We start from the raw sequence: 18,962 nt of genomic DNA, 5'->3' as shown, positions 1-18,962 counted from the left end.
AGGTGTAAAATCTCAGCACCTGGGGATGCCTGGGTGGCTCAGTAGGTTAAAGCCTCTGCCTTTGGCTCAGGTCATGATTCCAGGGTCCTGGGTTAGAGCCCCGCATCAGGCTCTCTGCTCAGCAGGGAGCCTGTTTCTCTTCCTCTCTCTGCCCGCCTCTCTGCCTATTGTGATCTCTGTCAGTCAAATAAATAAATAAATCTTAAAAAAAATCCATGAAACAGGATGGGATAGGGAGGGAGACAAACCATAAGTGACTCTTAATCTCATGAAACAAACTGTGGGTTGCTGGGGGGAGGGGGGTTGGGAGAAGGGGGGTAGGGTTATGGACATTGGGGAGGGTATGTGCTTTTGGGTAAATTAGAAGGGGAGGCAAACCATGAGAGACTATGGACTCTGAAAAACAGTCTGAGGGGTTTGAAGTGGCGGGGGGGTGGGAGGTTGGGGTACCAGGTGGTGGGTATTATAGAGGGCACGGCTTGCATGGAGCACTGGGTGTGGTGAAAAAATAATGAATACTGTTTTTCTGAAAATAAATAAATTGGAAAAAAAAAATCTCAGCACCTGGCCTCCTAGTAGTTTCAACACCAGAGTGCGATTCTCATGACATGACCCTAGAATCAGGCAGACTCACAACATCCTCATTTAAATTCTTTCCCTGTTCTGTCCACCTTATCCCACTTCTCTTCTGAAAACAAACCTCACAAAATCACTACTACATGAACCCCTGACTCTGGTTCTGCTTTTAGGGACTCTGACTCAGAAACTGAGATTAGAGATTTGAAACCACTTGCTAAATACCACATTGCTGGATAAAGTGCAAATTAGTTTTCCACATCAAATGAAAATGCACATGGCCATTATGCGATCTTGTAATTTCAGAAGAAGTTGATGATTCAAGAATCAGATATTCTGGCTCATTATGTATTTTTGTCACTTTGACTCATTCTAGAAACCAGTCCAATGCCAATGACACAATCACAGAAGAGGTATTCTACTTGTAAGTTTCTTCAAGGCTCCCTTCATGTCCCTGTTCCTCAAGCTGTAGATGAAGGGGTTCATCATCTGAGGGACCACAGAGTACATCACTGAGGCCACTGCAGTGTTTCTGGAAGAGTTAGTGAAAGCAGAACTAATGTACACCCCCAAACCTGTCCCATAGAACAAAGACACAACTGACAGGTGAGACCCACAGGTCGAAAAAGCTTTATACTTTCCACCTGCTGATGGAATTCTCAAAACAGAGGACACTATCTGAGTGTAAGAGAAAATGATTCCACACACAGGGATACCACCAAATATGCTCGTTGCAAAATATATCAGGATGTTATTGATGAGGGTATCAGAACATGCAAGCTGGATGACCTGAACAACTTCACAAAAGAAGAGAGGGATTTCAAGGTCTGTGCAGAAGGTCAGTTGTAACACCATCAGACTGTGCATCAGGGCATCCACAATGCTAAAGGAGAAGGAGAGTAGAACCAGCAGGCTACAGAGGCGGGAGTTCATAATGACTGTGTACCTCAGTGGATGACAAATGGCCACATAGCGGTCATAGGCCATTACTGCAAGGAGAAAACTTTCCAAACCACCAAAAGCCAGGATAGAGTAGATCTGTGTGAGGCAGCCTGCATAAGTGATGGTCTGAATCTGTGCCCGGATGTTCACCAGCATCTTTGGGACGGTGGTTGTGCTTAAGCAGATGTCAGTAAAGGACAGGTTGGAGAGGAAGAAGTACATGGGGGTGTGGAGGTGGGAGTCAGAGATGACAGCCAATATCATGAGCAGATTTCCCAGGATGGTGACCAGGTATATGGACAGAAACAGAATGAAGAGAAAGGGCTTCAATTCTGGGTCCTCTGTCACTTCCATAAGAAGGAATTCTGAAACCCCTGTTTTGTTTCTGAGTCCCATGTTGTTGATGAATCTGACAGAGAAGGTGGAGTGACAGCACAATCAAATATGTATTTTCTAGACCAGCAGGAGAAGCACCACCAGAGACAAACACTGTCTTGGGATGGGATGGAGACTAGTAAAGAGGGATAAGAAGTGGGTGCCTTCAAGATGCCTGGGTGGCTCAGTCAGTTAAGTGCCTCCCTTTGGCTCAGAACATGATCCCAGGGTCTCAAGATCAAGTCCCACATCAGGATCCCTGTTCAGCACGGTGTCTGCTTCTCCCTGTGCCTTGCTGCTCCCCCCTGCTTCTGCTCTGTAGCGCGCGCTCTCTCTCTCTCTCTGACAAATAAAATCTTTAAAAAAAGAAGTAGGTGCCTTCTGTATGTAATTATTTTGTTCCTTTAACAAAAGCCTGAAGCTGATACAGCAGAGTGTCATCCACATTGATTTCCAAAAAGGTCAAGAGATGGCCTTTTTTTTTTAAAAAAAATACACCATATATACTGTTCTGGTTACTTGAAACATTTGGTAATTTTATAAAGAGAAACAGACTGGGGATGCAGCTGAAGACTAGTCTGGCTCAGGAGGCAAGCAACTGAGATAATACGTAAGTATGTCAAGAACCAGGAATATTTTATTGATGTACAGTATACATAATAAAAATATACCATCTACAAATCTAAACCAAAAAAAAAAAAGAACTAGGAATGGGAAGGTGAAGTGAAATTTACCAAAATTCCTGCCTCCCACAACCACCAGATTGCAAGTAAATGTCAGATAATTTTATAACAGCCATCCCGTTTTATAAAAATGTATTTCTACCCAGTAGGAAAATGGTCCTGGCAATAGTGTGTATAGTACAGTATGATATTAGTAAATCAGCAGTACTTGAGATTGGGGTAAAGTACAAGAAAACATGTGAAGAAGATAACATGCAGGAGGACCCTGGTGACATGGTTCTAATCATTTGATGCATGAAGTCTTCACAGCTTCCTCCAGATGGAACTGTAATAAAATATTTCTTTTCCAAACACTGACTAACAGACATCTGATTACCTGGTGGCCATCGTAGAATGATTCAACATTTTCTCTGAATGTACCAAATGGAAGATCAATACTCAGGAAGGGCAGAAAGACTGAGTAACCCTCAGGCTCCAGGGCAAGAAGGATCATCTATGAGATGAGGCTCAGGTGTACTACTTCTTTTCTGGAGAAGAACTGTTGAAGCAAGTGGTCACAGGAAGACTGCAGTGTCTGTATCCCTAGAGGTTCAACTTCCAGAGCTCCTCATTAGCCAAACAATTTTACTGTCACTGTGATCCAGGGCAGTGCAAATCCTTCAAGGCCAAGACTCCAGAGGGAGGAATTTGGGATGACTGCTTTTCTGATTCTGAGGCTGGGTATATACCATTCACTATATAATATGTATAAATAAATGGGAAAAAATCTTAAAATGTATATTGAATCACAAAAGACTCCAAGGAGTCAAAGCAATCTTGAACAAGAAAAACAAAGTAGAAGGCAATACACTTCCTTATATCAAGCTACATATGAAAACAATAGTAATCATAACAGTATAATACTGGCATAAAAGGGGGTGCCTAGGTGGCTCACTGGGTTAAAGCCTCTGCCTTTGGCTTGGGTCATGATCTCACGGTCCTGCGATCGAGCCCCACATCGGGCTCTCTGCTGAGCAGGGAGCCTGCTTCCTCCCCTCTCTATCTCTGCCTGCTTGTGATCTCTGTCTGTCAAATAAATAAATAAAATTAAAAAAAAAACTGGCATAAAAGCAGACACAGAGCCCAATGGAATGGAATAGTGAGTCAATAAATAAACTGACACATGTATAGTCAACTAATCTTTTACAAGGGTTCCAAGAATATTCAATAGGGAAGAGGTAGTCTCTTCAACAAATGGTATTAATAAAACTCAATGGGGAGCCTGCTTCTCCCTCTCCCTGCCCCCGCTCATCCCCTCTCTCTCTTCCTTTCTCTCTCTCTCCTCAAATAAATGAAACCTTAAAAAAAAGGAAAAGAAAAGAAAACTGGGTATCTACATGCACAAGAATGAAACTGGATACATATCTTACACCATACCAAAAAAAAAAAACAATTATGAAGTCATATAGTATTTGTCTTTCTCAGTCTGACGTATTTCACTTAGCTTCATACCCTCTAGATCCATCCATGTTGTCTCAAATGTCACAATATCATCCTTTTTATGGCTGCCTAATATTCCATTGTATATGTATACCAAATCTTCCTTATCTTTTCTCATCTATTGATGGATGAGGAGGAGTGGGAGATACGGGCTTCCAGTAATGGAATGAATAGGTAATGGGAATAAAAGGCACAGCATAACGAATACAGTCAATGATACTGTAATACCAATGTGTTGGGATAGGTGCCAGCTACACTTGTTGTGAACACAGCATAATGTAAAAACTTGTTGAATCAGTATGTTGTATGCCTGAAACTAACGTAGCACTGTGTGTCAACCTTACTCAAATACAAAAAGAAAAAGAAAAACAGCGAGATAGATATTTAAAAATCAACTTGAATGGATTAAAGACTTAAACAGAAGACCTAAAATCATAAAACTCCTAGGATAAAACATAAGGAAAAAAATCCTTAACATGGTCTTGGCAATGTGTTTTTGGTATGACAGGAAAAGCACAGGCAACATAAGAAAAAAAAATTAACAACTTGGACACATTGTACAAAAAACTTTGCACAGCATAAAGAAAGAAACAACAACATGAAAAGACAACCTACAAAATGGGAGAAATATTTGCAAACCACACATCTGATGAGGAGCTAATATCCAAACTAAGAGCAAAAAAAAAAAATAGCAACCCCATTAAAAAAATGAAGAAACTAAAAAGACATTTCTCCAAAGAAACATACAAATGGCCAACAAACATATGAAAAGATGTTCAAAATGACAAATCATCAGGGAAATGCAAATCAAAACCACAATGTGAAATCACCTTACACATGTTAGGATGGCTACTGAAGAAGGAGGAGAAGGGGAAGAGGAAGAAAAGGGGATGAAGAAGTATTGTCAAGTGTGTGGAGAAACCTGGCGCACTGTTGGTGGGATTCGTAAACTGGTAGAGCCCTATGGAAAACACTATGGAGATACCCCCAAAAGTTCAAAATATAACTACCATTTGAGACAGCAATCCCACTTCCAGGTATATACTCAGGTGTATTGGAATCAGGATCTCAAAGAGATACCTGCACTCCCATGTTTGTTGCACAGCATCATTCACAATAGCTAAGATATGAAACTGATCTAAATGTTCACTAATGCATGAAAGGGTAAAGAAAATGAAAAAATATACAGTGGAATAAAGACAGTCTCTTCAATAAATGGTGCTGGGAAAACTGGGCAGCTATATGTAGAAGAATGAAACTCAACCATTCTCTTACACCGTAAACAAAGATCAACTCAAAATGGATAAAAGACCTCAATTTGAGGCAGGAATCCATCAGAATCCTAGAGGAGAACATAGGCAGTAATCTCTTCGATATCAGCCACAGCAACTTCTTTCAAGATATGTCTCCAAAGGCAAAGGAAACAAAATTGAAAATAAACTTTTGGGACTTCATCAAAATCAAAAGCTTCTGCACAGCAAAGGAAACAGTCAAGAAAACAAAGAGGGAACCCATGGAATGGGAGAAGATATTTACAAATGACAGTACAGACAAAAGGTTGATATCCAGAATCTATAAAGAACTCCTCAAACTCAACACACACAAAACAGATAATCATGTCAAAAAATGGGCAGAAGATATGAACAGACACTTCTCCAATGAAGACATACAAATTGTTATCAGACACATGAAAAAATGTTCATCATCACTAGTCCTCAGGGAGATTAAAATTAAACCACATTGAGATATCACCTTACACCAGTTAGAATGGACAAAATTAGCAAGACAGGAAACAACATGTGTTGGAGGGGATGTGGAGAAAGGGGAACCCTCTTACACTGTTGGTGGGAATGCAAGTTGGTGCAGCCTCTTTGGAGAACAGTGTGGAGATTCCTCAAGAAATTAAAAACAGAACTTCCCTATGGCCCTGCAATTGCACTCCTGGGTATTTACCCCAAAGATACAGATAGAGTGAAAAGAAGGGCCATCTGTACCCCAATGTTTATAGCAGCAATGGCCATGGTCGCCAAACTATGGAAAGAACCAAGATGACCTTCAACGGATGAATGGATAAGGAAGATGTGGTCCATATACACTATGGAGTATTATGCCTCCATCAGAAAGGATGAATACCCAACTTTTGTAGCAACATGGACGGGACTGGAAGAGATTATGCTGAGTGAAATAAGTCAAGCAGAGAGAGTCGATTATCATATGGTTTCACTTATTTGTGGAGCATAACAAATAGCATGGAGGACAAGGGGTGTTAGAGAGGAGAAGGGAGTTGGAGGAAATTGGAAGGGGAGGTGAACCATGAGAGACTATGGACTCTGAAAAACAATCTGAGAAGTTTGAAGGGGCAAGGGGTGGGAGGTCGGGGTACCAGGTGGTGGGTATTATAGAGGGCACGGATTGCATGGAGCACTGGGTGTGGTGAAAAAATAATGAATACTGTTATGCTGAAAATAAATAAAAAATAAAAAAAGAAAATGAGGTATATATTCACAACAGAATATTATTTAGTCTTTAAAAGAAAAAGACATCTTGCCATTTGTGACAACATGGATAGACCCAGAGGATATTATGCTAAGTGAAATAAGCCCAACAGGGAAAGACAAATGCTGTACAGTATCACGTACATGTGGAATCTAAGATAGCCAAAGTCCTGGAAGCAGAGTCAAATGGTGGTCGCTACTGGCTTGGGAGAGAGATAAATAGAGGGGTGATGGTCAACGGGTACAAAGTTTCAGTTGCGCAAAATAAGTAAGTTCTGGAAATCTGCTCTATACCATAGTGCCTACAGCTAATAATAATGTACTGTACATTTGAAATTTTCTAAGAGGGCATATCTTATAATTAAGTAGTCTTATCACAAAAATAATCATTAAAAAATAAGAGGGGGTGCCTGGGTGGCTCAGATGAGCCTTAAGCTCACATCGTGATCTCCAAGTCTTGGGACTAAGCCCCATGTTGGGCTCCCAGCTCAGGGGCGAGCCTGCTTCTCCGTCTCCTTCTGCCTCTCCCCCCGCTTGTGGTCTCTTTGTCTCTCTCTTTCTTAAAATGAATAAATAAAATATTTTAAAACATATAAATAATAAGAATGGGGATGAGAGGAAACTTTGGAAATGATGGATATGTCTATGGTCTTTACGGTGGTAATGGATTCTCAAGTATTAACACTCATCCCAAACTCATTGAGTTGTATATGTTACTTTGTACAGCTTGTTTACATGCCAATCACATCTAAAATAAAGTGCTTTTGTAAGTTAATTTAATCATAGTTGCACTATAAGTAATCCATCACTGAAGTTCAGATCCTCCTTTTTTTCCCCCCTAATTGGGCCCCACTAAAGTTTGGGTCAGGCAGCTTTGGGCAGTGCCTCCTGAAGGTATTCAGAAGATAGGTACCGACTCCTATTTCCTGGGTTAAGATGATAGCTTTTTTATTTTATTTTATTTTATTTTTTCCATGTTCCAAAATTCATTGTTTATGCACTAGATTATTGACCTTGGATCCTTTCAAACAGGGGAGGCCTAGTTGGCTCAGTCCTGGGTGTGTCCATGTATTGTCTGTAATTCTTATGAGGTATTGATTTAGAAAAATTCTCTAGTGATTTAAGATTTGTATTTATTTGATAGATAAAAAGAAAGCACACAAGCAGGGGGAGCTGCAAACAGAGGGAGAGGTAGAAGCAGGCTCACCACTAAGCAGGGAGCCTCAAATAAATAAATAAAGTCTTTTTAAAAATAACAAATGCAAAGCAAGTAAGTATCTCATCAGGGGTTGTCTGGCTGGCTCAGTTGATGGAGCATTGACTCTTGATTTCCAGGCTGTGAATTTGAACCCCATGTTGGGTGTGAAGATTACTTTAAAGAAAAAAAAACACTCATAAGGATCCTAATGTTTAAAGATGACTAGTGGGGCAACTGGATGACTCAGTCAGTTAGGCATCTGACTCTTGATTTCAGCTCAGGTCATGATCTCAGAGTCATGAGATGAATCCCTGCACTGAGCTCCACACTCATAGTGGAGTCTGCTTGTCCCTCTCTCTTCTCCTGTGTGCTCTCTCTCTCTCTCTCTCTCTATCTTTCTCTCTCTCTCTCTCTCTATCATGGATAAATAAACAAAATCTTTTTAAAAAGAACAAAAAATAAAATAAATATGAATAGCAATATAAAAACTCTGCTTCACCAATGAGGAAATCTGAGCCACGCATGAAGTTGTAAAAATAAGCAACTATATCAGAAATGATCATTTGGACTATAAATTTGGACTCAGAAACACCTGAGTTTATTCCAGGTTTCAGCACATACTTTGGAAATAAGGAGATGTTTACAACTAGAAAACACCACCCAACATAGTGCTTCACATATAGGATCTTCTTACTACTGCCTATAAGAATTTGTTTATGGAGGTGCTCCTGGGTGGCTCAGTCAATTAAGTGTCTAACCCTTGATTTCAGCTCAGGTTATGACCTCAGGGTTGTGAGACTGAGCCAAACACTGGCTTCACACTGGGCAAGAACCCTGTTTGGGATTCTCTCTTTCCCTCTTCCTCTGCCCCTCATCCCACTCTCTCTCTCTCCTAAGGAAAAAAAAATGTTTATGGCATAACAATGACTGGACAAACATGCATGGTTCATTATAGTGAGGGAAGTGAGGGATGGGACAAAAAAAAAGGGAGAGAAAAAAGAAAAGTCCTGGCAAGGTAACAATTTTCAGGAAGGAATTTATGTGATAAAACTCCCATTGTAAATCTTGCTCACATATAGAAGCAGAGAGAGGAAACAAACCTTCATACATTTCACTCTGGTTCATTGACTTTCACCGCTTTGCTATATTCCCCGGTCTTACAACATCACTATTTATTTCCTCTTGAAGGAATAGGCATTTGCATTGTGACATACAGACAGACATACATGCACTTGCATATATACGCCCACAAATACACATACGTGTGTCTGTGTGTAAACAGTTTACTACAAGGCCAAGAGACCCTACCAACTAAAGACTGTGGTTTCCTCTGGGAAAGGAAGGACAGGAATGGAGAAAAACAAAAATAGAATGCTGTCTCTAAGAAAACTATTTTATTACTTTAAGAAGAAAACTATTACGACAATTATCAAAATTTATTAATTCCAGAAACAGATACATGAGTACCTGTCCTGATATTCTGTATTAGTCTCCATTGTTATTTTTAAAAAGACTTTATTTATTTATTTGACAGAGAGAGACACAGTGAGAATGGAAACACAAGCGGAGGGAGTGGGAGAGGAAAAAGCAGGCTTCCTGCAAAGCAAGGAACTTAATGCTGGGCTCGATCCCAGGACCCTGGAATTATTACTTGAACCAAAGGCAGATGCTTAACAACTGAGCCACCTAGGTGCCCCTAGTATCTGTTTTTAAATATTTATTAGGTTACTGAAGAAGGACCATCATGAGAGAGATAGCTTTATAGGATTTACCCTGGTCCATTTCCTGTTCCAGAGTCCTCAAAGACAGTCACCAGGACCCAAACCAAGGACCATCCCTACAAAGGAGTATTAAAAAACAGACACAGAGGAACAAATATGTGCTAACCTCCTACCTCAATTCTGTGCCCAGAAATTAAACATTTTAGAGAATTCTAGAACTTTCTATAGAATTGTATGAGGGAAATTTTCTCCTGAGGATGGAAAAGGTCTCTAGAACTTTGGGTTCAGAGTAGAAAATGAGACTTATTAGGTATTGTTGCAAAAGTACATATTTTTATCAGATGATGAACAATGAGGCACTCCACAGATGAATAAGATCAGGTCATCTCCACCATCTTCTCACTCACAGACCCAAATGGACTGCCCCTTCCTATCTGAAAACCATATACTAGGGAACTTCAGATTACCTGGGTGCCGCATCTAAGAAATGATACCCAGTTCTCCCTTTGATACTTCCCATGGAGAATGAAAACACAGCTCCAAGGACTAGGCCATTATACAAAATGATGGTCCTTGAGAAAAGGCTCAGGTGTGCTGCCCAGTGACCTGAATAGAGTAGCCACAGGAGGACAATTTGCAGTCTCTGTGGTCCTTCAGGGTTCAATATCCAAAGTTCCTCATTAGTCACATTCCCTTACCATCATGCAGATCCCCAGGTAGGAAGAATCTTTAAGGAACAAGGCTTAGAGAAGGAAAACCTTAAAACTGGATAACTCTTGGGAGCCTGGGTGACTCAGTGGGTTAAGCCTCTGCCTTTGGCTCAGGTCATGATCTCAGGGTCCTGGGATCGAGCCCCAGATTAGGCTCTCTGTTCAGTGGGGAGTCTGCGTCCCACTCTCTCTCTCTCTCTCTCTCTCTCTCTCTCTGCCTCTCTGCCTACTTGTGATCTCTGTGTCAAATAAATAAATAAAATATTTTTTAAAAGAAAGAAAAGAAAGAAAAACACACTTAGCTAACTCTGTCATCCCAGGAGGCCAAAAATATGAAATTCTTCCCCATCCACCTATTTCTTTTCATGTCTATTTCAAATTCCTTTTATACATAGATGCAGTTCCCTTCTGTAATTGTATTCTCATCTTGTTTCTTAAGATACATTCAAAGATACCCTTTATAGCAACAACCTAAGGAAGACAGACAGGACATGTAAGCTCAAAAGCATAGTTTATTATATGGCGATAGACGATAGATAGATAGATAGATAGGTAATACAGATCATCTATAAAATGCACATGGTAATATGCATGATAATTAAGCAGGTATATTAAATAAAGTAAATAAAAGCAAATTCTAAGGATTAATTCTATGTATGGTGCATTGTATTCTGTTTCTACATATGATACTCAACGGTTTATTTTTATAATAAATGTTAACAATATATTTTATGTAAACTAGTGTATTAATTCAATATATAAGCCATATAAAATTATTAGTGAGATATTTTACATTTATCCTCTTTGAAATCCAATGTAGATTTTAAACCTCAGCACCTGTCTCAGTGCAGACCACCATTCTTCATGTGCTTAACAGCCACATGTGTGCAGTGGCTCCTCCAAGGGATGGCACAGCCTGAGAGCCTTGACCTGTATAGTCAGTCATTTCTCATGTAGTCCCTATAATCAAAATGAACTATGCATAGAAGAGTAGCCTCAGCAAAAAGAAAAAAATGGGAGATTAGGAGGCTCAAAGCTCTTGTCCTCTCAAAATAACACTGAAAAAAACAAGCAGAAGTGTCAGAACTGACTTTGTCAGAACCCCTGAGTACACCCAAAATTAATAGTAACAAAGTAAATCTGAATCAAGAAATAAGCAATTTAAAACTGGAAGGAAAGTTATGTGACATTTTTACCCATCCTTTCCCCACCCTTTTCCTGGCATGGTAATACTTAGCATGAAAATGTATGATCAGGATGAGACCCTGGTCCAGGTATTCTGAAGAACCAGAGTAGATCCTTTCCCAAACCATTTTGTATGTCTGTTTTAACCTGTTTGGAAGCAACCTGAAAAACTGACACAAGGCACTCATCTCTGTTTCACCTAACTCAGAACTCAGGCTGGAAAAGTAGTGGGCATTGTTCAAAAATACTGAAAGCTGAACTATCAGCCTATACACACTTATGGCAAAAGATAAAATATGGTCTGACTTGTGCTAAACCAGTGTGAAAGTTTAAGATCAAGCCAAGCATCTTGGCTCAAGTCATGATCTCAGGGTCATGAGACTAAGGCCCAGGCTGGACTCCATACTCAGTGTGGAGTCTGTCTGAGATTCTCTCCCTCTCCCTGCCCAAAATAATACACACATACATACATACATACATACATACATAAAATCTTTTGTAAAATTTTAAAAACCATAAAATAGACCAACTAAACCCCAGAGTAAAATAGGGGAAATTTTCTTTAGGAAATTAGGATTTTTTGACCTTGCAATTGCACTACCGGGTATTTACCCCAAAGGTACAGATGTCGTGAAAAGAAGGGCCATCTGTACCCCAATGTTTATAGCAGCAATGGCCACGGTCACCAAACTATGGAAAGAACCAAGATGACCTTCAACGGACGAATGGATAAGGAAGATGTGGTCCATATACACTATGGAGTATTATGCCTCCATCAGAAAGGACGAATACCCAACTTTTGTAGCAACATGGATGGGACTGGAAGAGATTATGCTGAGTGAAAGAAGTCAAGAAGAGAGAGTCAATTATCATATGGTTTCACTTATTTGTGGAGCATAACAAATATCATGGAGGACAAGGGGTGTTAGAGAGGAGAAGGGAGTTGTGGTAAATTGGAAAGGGAGGTGAATCATGAGAGACTATGGACTCTGAAAAACAGTCTGAGGGGTTTGAAGTGGCGGGGGGGTGGGAGGTTGGGGTACCAGGTGGTGGGTATTATAGAGGGCACGGAATGCATGGAGCACTGGGTGTGGTGAAAAAATAATGAATACTGTTTTTCTGAAAATAAATAAATTGAAAAAATTAAAAAAAAAACAACAACCAAGTTGGGGCACCTGGGTAGCTCAATTGATTAAGCATCTGACTCCTGACTTTGGCTCAGGTCATGATCTCAGGATCATTGGATCAAGTCCTAAATTGGGTTCCATGCTCAGTAGGGGATCTTCTGGAAATTCTCTCTCCCCACTCTCCCTTTGCTCTCTCTCTCTCTCTCTAAAATAAATAAACCTTTAAAAAATATAAAGTAACATATTAAAATAAAAGCAACCATGACTATGGACTCTGAAAAACAGTCTGAGGGGTTTGAAGTGGCGGGGGAGTGGGAGGTTGGGGTACCAGGTGGTGGGTATTATAGAGGGCACGGCTTGCATGGAGCACTGGGTGTGGTGAAAAAATAATGAATAATGTTTTTCTGAAAATAAATAAATTGGAAAAAAAAAAGCAACCAAGCATATGGGAAAATTTAGAAAGCCACATGCACACCCATGGCAAGACATCATATATTCAGAAAAGACCAGAGAAGATGCTTAACTTTCACACTGATCTCTGCATTCAATGCAAACCTGGATAAGTACTGACAGAGTACTTTAGCACAGATCCAACCTGAAAAGATTCAGAGAGCTTTGTTATTTTTTTCTTTTGTGCACTTTTTAATGATTTAAAATTTTTAATTTACATAGCGAATATACAATTTTAAAACTCCCTTTCCCACCTCATCCTACTTCTTTTTGTAGTTCATCTGTATGATATTCTGGCGTTGTGTAACCAGTACATCCTTTTTTTGTATTAAATACAAAAAATACCATAGAGCTTTGTTATTTCTTTGGTGTTTGTATCACTCCTGGCTTTTAAGGAATTCTCTTATAACACTAGCTAAACAAAGTAAGGAACACAGATTTCAAGGACCACATAAAATAAAAATTTTAGTCCTTGCAAACATTCTGGGAAAGTTATTAAACAGACTACTACCACTATGAACAATTTTTTAAGAACCAAATAATAGGATTACCTCATTTTTTATGATACACACACACACACACACACACACACGTACACACCATAACTTACTAATCCATTCATCCATCACTGGACACATGGATGGACCTGGAAGGCATTATCCTAAATGAAATAAATCAGACAGGGAAAGACAAATACTATGTGATCTCACTTATACATAGACTCTAAAAAACAAAACAAAACACCTAACTCAAAGAAAAAGAAAACAGATTTGTGGTTACCAGAGATGAGAGGTGAGTAAAGAGGAATTGGAGAGAAGTCAAAAAGTACAAATTTCTGGTTATACAATACATAAGTTCTAGGGGTATAACATACAACATGATGACTACACCTAATGTAGTCATATAGTCATGATGACTACTGCTATATGATATACAGGAAAGTTGTTAGTGTAGATACTTCAGGTTCTCATCACAAGGAAGAAGTATTTTTCTTTTCTTTTGACTGTATCAGTATCAAGTAATGGATGTTAACTAAACCTACTGTGGTCATCATTTCACAATTTATGTAAAACACACCATCATTCTGTGTACCTTAAACTTATACAGTGATATATGTCAATTCTTTCACAATAAAACTGTGGAAAAGAGCAAACTCTGGGGGAGATTCTGATAACCAGAGCTATTACATTATAATATTGAGTCTGAGAAGCAGAAAAAAAAAGAATGAAGAAAAGTGAGCAGACCCTAAGGGACTGGTGAGACACCATGAAGTGAAAAATACATATGCAAAAAAAAGAAAAATACATATGCATTATGAGAGTTCCAGAAGGAGAAGAGAAACAGAAGAGTAACTGAGAATAAAATGAACCAAAACTCCCCAAACAGGATAACAGACATGAACCTAAAAAACTAGGAAGCTTACTGAACTCCAAGAAGGGTAACTTAAAGATACTAACACTAAGACTCATTATCATCAAACTAGCAAAGCAAAGGGAAATAGAGAATCTTGCTCATCATATACAAGAACTTAAGAGAAAATCAACTCCACACATACAAGAGGTCCTCAATAAGACTAAAAACCAATTCTCACAAGAACCATGAAGCTGAGAGGGTAGTGGGATGACATATTTAAAAGTACTGAAACAAAACTGACAACCAAGAATTTTATATTTGACAAAACTTTCATTCTGAAAATGAGGGAGAAATAAAACATTCCCAGAAGAATAAAGTTGAAGGAGTTCAATATCATTAAGTCTGCTCTATGAAAATATCTAACAGAGTCCTTCAGGTTAAAATGAAAAGATGCTCAATAAGCAATTCACTTCTGTATGAAAAAAAAAATTAAGATTTCGGATAAATGTGTGGGCAAATAAAAAAACAGCATTGTATTTTTGGCTTATAATTCTACTTTTTCTTTCCTACTGGTTTTAAAAACAAATCTAAAAATTGTTAGATCTATGCTATTGGAAACAATGTATAAAGATTTAATTTGCGATAGTAACAACATAAAGACAGCAATATAAGAGCAGAGGTTTTGTATGTTATTGAAATAAAAATGGTATGTATTCTAACTAGAGTTTTATAAACTTAGAATGTTAAATGTAATGCCCATGGTAACCATAAAGACAATTATCTGGATATATTCTAAAAAGACAATGAGAACAAAATCCAAAATGTTCACTATAAAAAATCAATAAGGCAGCAAGGAGGGCAGTAATGGAAGAAATAAAGAACAAAAAAGGTTTTAGACATCAATAAAATAAAATTTTCAATGGAAGAATTAAGTATCACCTTATCAGTGAGTACTTTAAACCTAAGCAGATTAAACTCTCCAGTCAAAAGGTAGAGATTGGAAGAAAGGTAAAGAAAACATGGTGTGAAAATAGGCTGTTTATGAAAGACTTATGGCTTCAGAAACACAAATAGATTTCAAATTAAAAAAAATACAGGCCAGGCAAATAGTCACCAAAGGAGAGCTAATGTTGGGGTGGGGGGCAGAAGTAGACTTTAAGTCAAAACTGTTAAAAGAAACAGAGGAAGCAAGATGGAAAACAGATAAACAGATACACAGAAGAGAGATTAAAAGGTCAGTAATCAAGACAATATAACAGTTATAAACATACATACACCAAACAACAGAGCAGCAAACATGACAGAAGTGAAGTAAGAAATATACATTTCCCCCATAATACTAAAGAGACTTCAGTACATCACATTCAACAATGCTTAGTGCCCCGAACAGACTGATAAGAAATAATGAACTTATTAGTATTATGCCTCCATCAGAAAGGATGAAAACCCAACTTTTGTATCTACATGGATGGGACTGGAAGGGATTATGCTAAGTGAAATAAGTCAAGCAGACAAGAGAGTCAATATTCATATGGTTTCACTTACTTGTGGAGCATAAGGAATAACATGGAGGACATGGGGAGATGGAGAGGATAAGGGAGTTGGGGGGAAATCAGAGTGGGAGACGAGGCATGAGAGACTATGGACTCAGAAACAAACTGAGGGTTCTGGATAGGAGAGGGGTGAGGTAATGGGTGAACCTGGTGGTGGTATTAAGAGCATGTATTGCATGCAGCACTGGGTGTGGTGCATAAACAATGAATTCTGGAACACTGAAAATAAATTTTTAAAAAATCACTGTGTTGTATACCTGAAACTAATGTAACATTGTGTGTCAACTACAGTTCAATAAAAAAATAATCCTGCCCAAAAAAATAATGAACTTGAGAAACAGCATAAACAAACAAAACCTAACGGACACATGTGAATACTCCATCCAACAACAGTAGAAAATGAACTCTTCTCCAGAACACATGGCACATTCCCCAGGATAGATCATATGTTAGGCCACAGAGCAGGCTTCAGTAAATTTATAAATATTGAAATCATTCAAAGAGTCTATTCTGATCACCATGGTGTGAAGCTAGAAATCAGTAACTGAAGGACAAATGGAAAATATACAAATATGCGGAAATTAAACAACACATTCCTGAAAAAACAGTGATATTTTGCCCATGAGTTTCCTCAAGGCTCCCTTCATATCCCTGTTCCTCAAGCTGTAGATGAATGGGTTCATCATTTGAGGGACAACAGTGTACATTACTGAAACCACTGCAGTGTTTCTGGAAGAGTTAGTGAAAGCAGAACTAATGTACACCCCCAAACCTGTCCCATAGAACAAAGACACAACTGACAGGTGAGACCCACAGGTTGAAAAAGCTTTATACTTTCCACCTGCTGATGGAATTCTCAAAACAGAGGAGACAATTTGAGTATAAGAGAAAATGATTCCACACAGAGGAATACCACCAAATATGCTCGTTGCAAAATATATCAGGATGTTATTGATGAGGGTATCAGAACATGCAAGCTGGATAACCTGAACAACTTCACAAAAGAAGAGAGGGATTTCAAGGTCTGTGCAGAAGGTCAGTTGTAACACCATCAGACTGTGCATCAGGGCATCCGCAATGTTAATGCAGAAGGAGAGTAGAACCAGCAGGCTACAGAGGCGGGAGTTCATAATGACTGTGTACCTCAGTGGATGACAAATGGCCACATAGCGGTCATAGGCCATTACTGCAAGAAGAAAACCTTCCAAACCACCAAAAGCCAGGATAGAGTAGATCTGTGTGAGGCAACCTGCGTAAGTGATGGTCTGAATCTGTGCCCGGATGTTCACCAGCATCTTTGGGACGGTGGTTGTGCTTAAGCAGATGTCAGTAAAGGACAGGTTGGAGAGAAAGAAGTACATGGGGGTGTGGAGGTGGGAGTCCGAGATGACAGCCAGGATGATGAGCAGGTTTCCCAGAATGGTGACCAGGTATATGGACAGAAACAGAATGAAGAGAAAAAGCTTCAATTCTGGATTCTCTGTAACTTCCAAAAGAAGGAATTCTGAAACCCCTGTTTTGTTTCTGAGTCCCACGTTGTTGATGAATCTGACAGAGAAGGTGGAGTGACAGCACAATCAAATGTATGTTTTCTAGACCAGCAGGAGAAGCATCACCAGAGATAAACACTGTCTTGGGATGGGATGGAGACTAGTAGAGAAGGATATGAAGGGTGCCTTCAGGATGCTTGGGTGGCTCAGTCAGTTAAGTGCCTGCCTTTGGCTCAGGGCATGATCCCAGGGTCCGGAGATCAAGTCCTACATAAGGCTCCCTGTTCAGCAGGGTGTCTGCTTCTCCCTCTGCCTTGCTGCTCCCCCTGCTTCTGCTCTATAGCTCTCTCTCTCTGACAAATAAAATCTTTTAAAAAAAGAAGTAGGTGCCTTCTGTATATAATTATTCTGTTACTTTAACAAAATTCTGAAGTTGATACAGCAGAGTGTCATCCATGTTAATTCCCAAAAGTGTCAAGAGATGGCCATTAAAAAAAAAAAAACTATTACACTATATGTAATTTGATGAAGAGAAACAGACTGGGGAGGCAGCTGAAGACTATGTCTGGCTCACCAAAGACCTCAGAGGCAAGCAACTGAGATAATAAATAAGTATGTCAAGAACCAGGAATATTTTATTGATGTACAATACACATAATAAAAATATACCATCTACAAATCTAAAAAAAAAAAAGTACTAGGAATGGGAAGGTGAAGTGAAATTTACCAAACGTCCTGCCTCCCACAACCACCAGATTGCAAGTAAATGTCAGGTAATTTTATAACAGCCATTCCATTTTATAAAAATGTATTTCTACTCAGTAGGAAAATGGTCCTGGCTATAGTATATATAGTACAGTATGATATTAGTAAATCAGCAGTACTTGAGACTGGGGTAAAGTACAAGAAAACATGTGAAGAAGATAACATGCAGGAGGACCCTGGTGACATGGTTCTAATCATTTGATGCATGAAGTCTTCACAGCTTCCTCCAGATGGAACTGTAATAAAATATTTCTTTTCCAAACACTGACTAACAGACATCTGATTACCTGGTGGCCATCGTAGAATGATTCAACATTTTCTCTGAATGTACCAAATGGAAGATCAATACTCAGGAAGGGCAGAAAGACTGAGTAAACCTCAGGCTCCAGGGCAAGAAGGATCATCTATGAGATGAGGCTCAGGTGTACTACGTCTTTTCTGGAGAAGAACTGTTGAAGCAAGTGGTCACAGGCAGACTGCAGTGTCTGTATCCCTAGAGGTTCAACTTCCAGAGCTCCTCATTAGCCAAGCAATTTTACTGTCACTGTGATCCAGGGCAGTGCAAATCCTTCAAGGCCAAGACTCCAGAGGGAGGAATTTGGGATGACTGCTTTTCTGATTCTGAGGCTGGATATATACCATTCACTATATAATATGTATAAATAAATTGGAAAAAAAATCTTAAAATGGATAAGGAGAGGAAATATTAAGGGGGGTTCTATAAAAGAGGAAAAATCCCAAGAATAGCATTGAACAGAAATATAGAGACAGTCTACAGAAAGAAAGACTTCAAAGGTAACTCGATGTCAATAAAAACGTATCTATCAATAATCACTCTCAATGTGAATGGCCTCAATGCA

The 18,962-nt window shown here is 39.1% G+C and overlaps 2 protein-coding genes across 2 annotated transcripts; both read right to left on the bottom strand.

Moving 5' to 3' along the window:
* Positions 1-978: 978 nt before the first annotated feature.
* On the bottom strand, positions 979-1,914 carry LOC122910252 (olfactory receptor 7G2-like). Its single transcript, XM_044254907.1, has one exon. The coding sequence runs from the start codon at positions 1,912-1,914 to the stop codon at positions 979-981; it is 936 nt and encodes a 311-aa protein (XP_044110842.1).
* A 14,514-nt stretch (positions 1,915-16,428) lies between these two features.
* On the bottom strand, positions 16,429-18,400 carry LOC122910251 (olfactory receptor 7G1-like). The gene is made up of 2 exons (XM_044254906.1): positions 18,390-18,400; positions 16,429-17,395 (listed from the first exon to the last, which is right to left on the bottom strand). The coding sequence occupies exons 1-2, from the start codon at positions 18,398-18,400 to the stop codon at positions 16,429-16,431; spliced, it is 978 nt and encodes a 325-aa protein (XP_044110841.1).
* Positions 18,401-18,962: the final 562 nt, after the last annotated feature.

This window comes from Neovison vison, chromosome 6, assembly GCF_020171115.1.
Source record: "Neovison vison isolate M4711 chromosome 6, ASM_NN_V1, whole genome shotgun sequence".
Lineage (NCBI taxonomy): Eukaryota > Metazoa > Chordata > Mammalia > Carnivora > Mustelidae > Neogale > Neogale vison.
The sequence above is the reverse complement of the archived record's forward strand: the minus strand, read 5'-3'. Positions and strand labels throughout refer to the sequence as shown.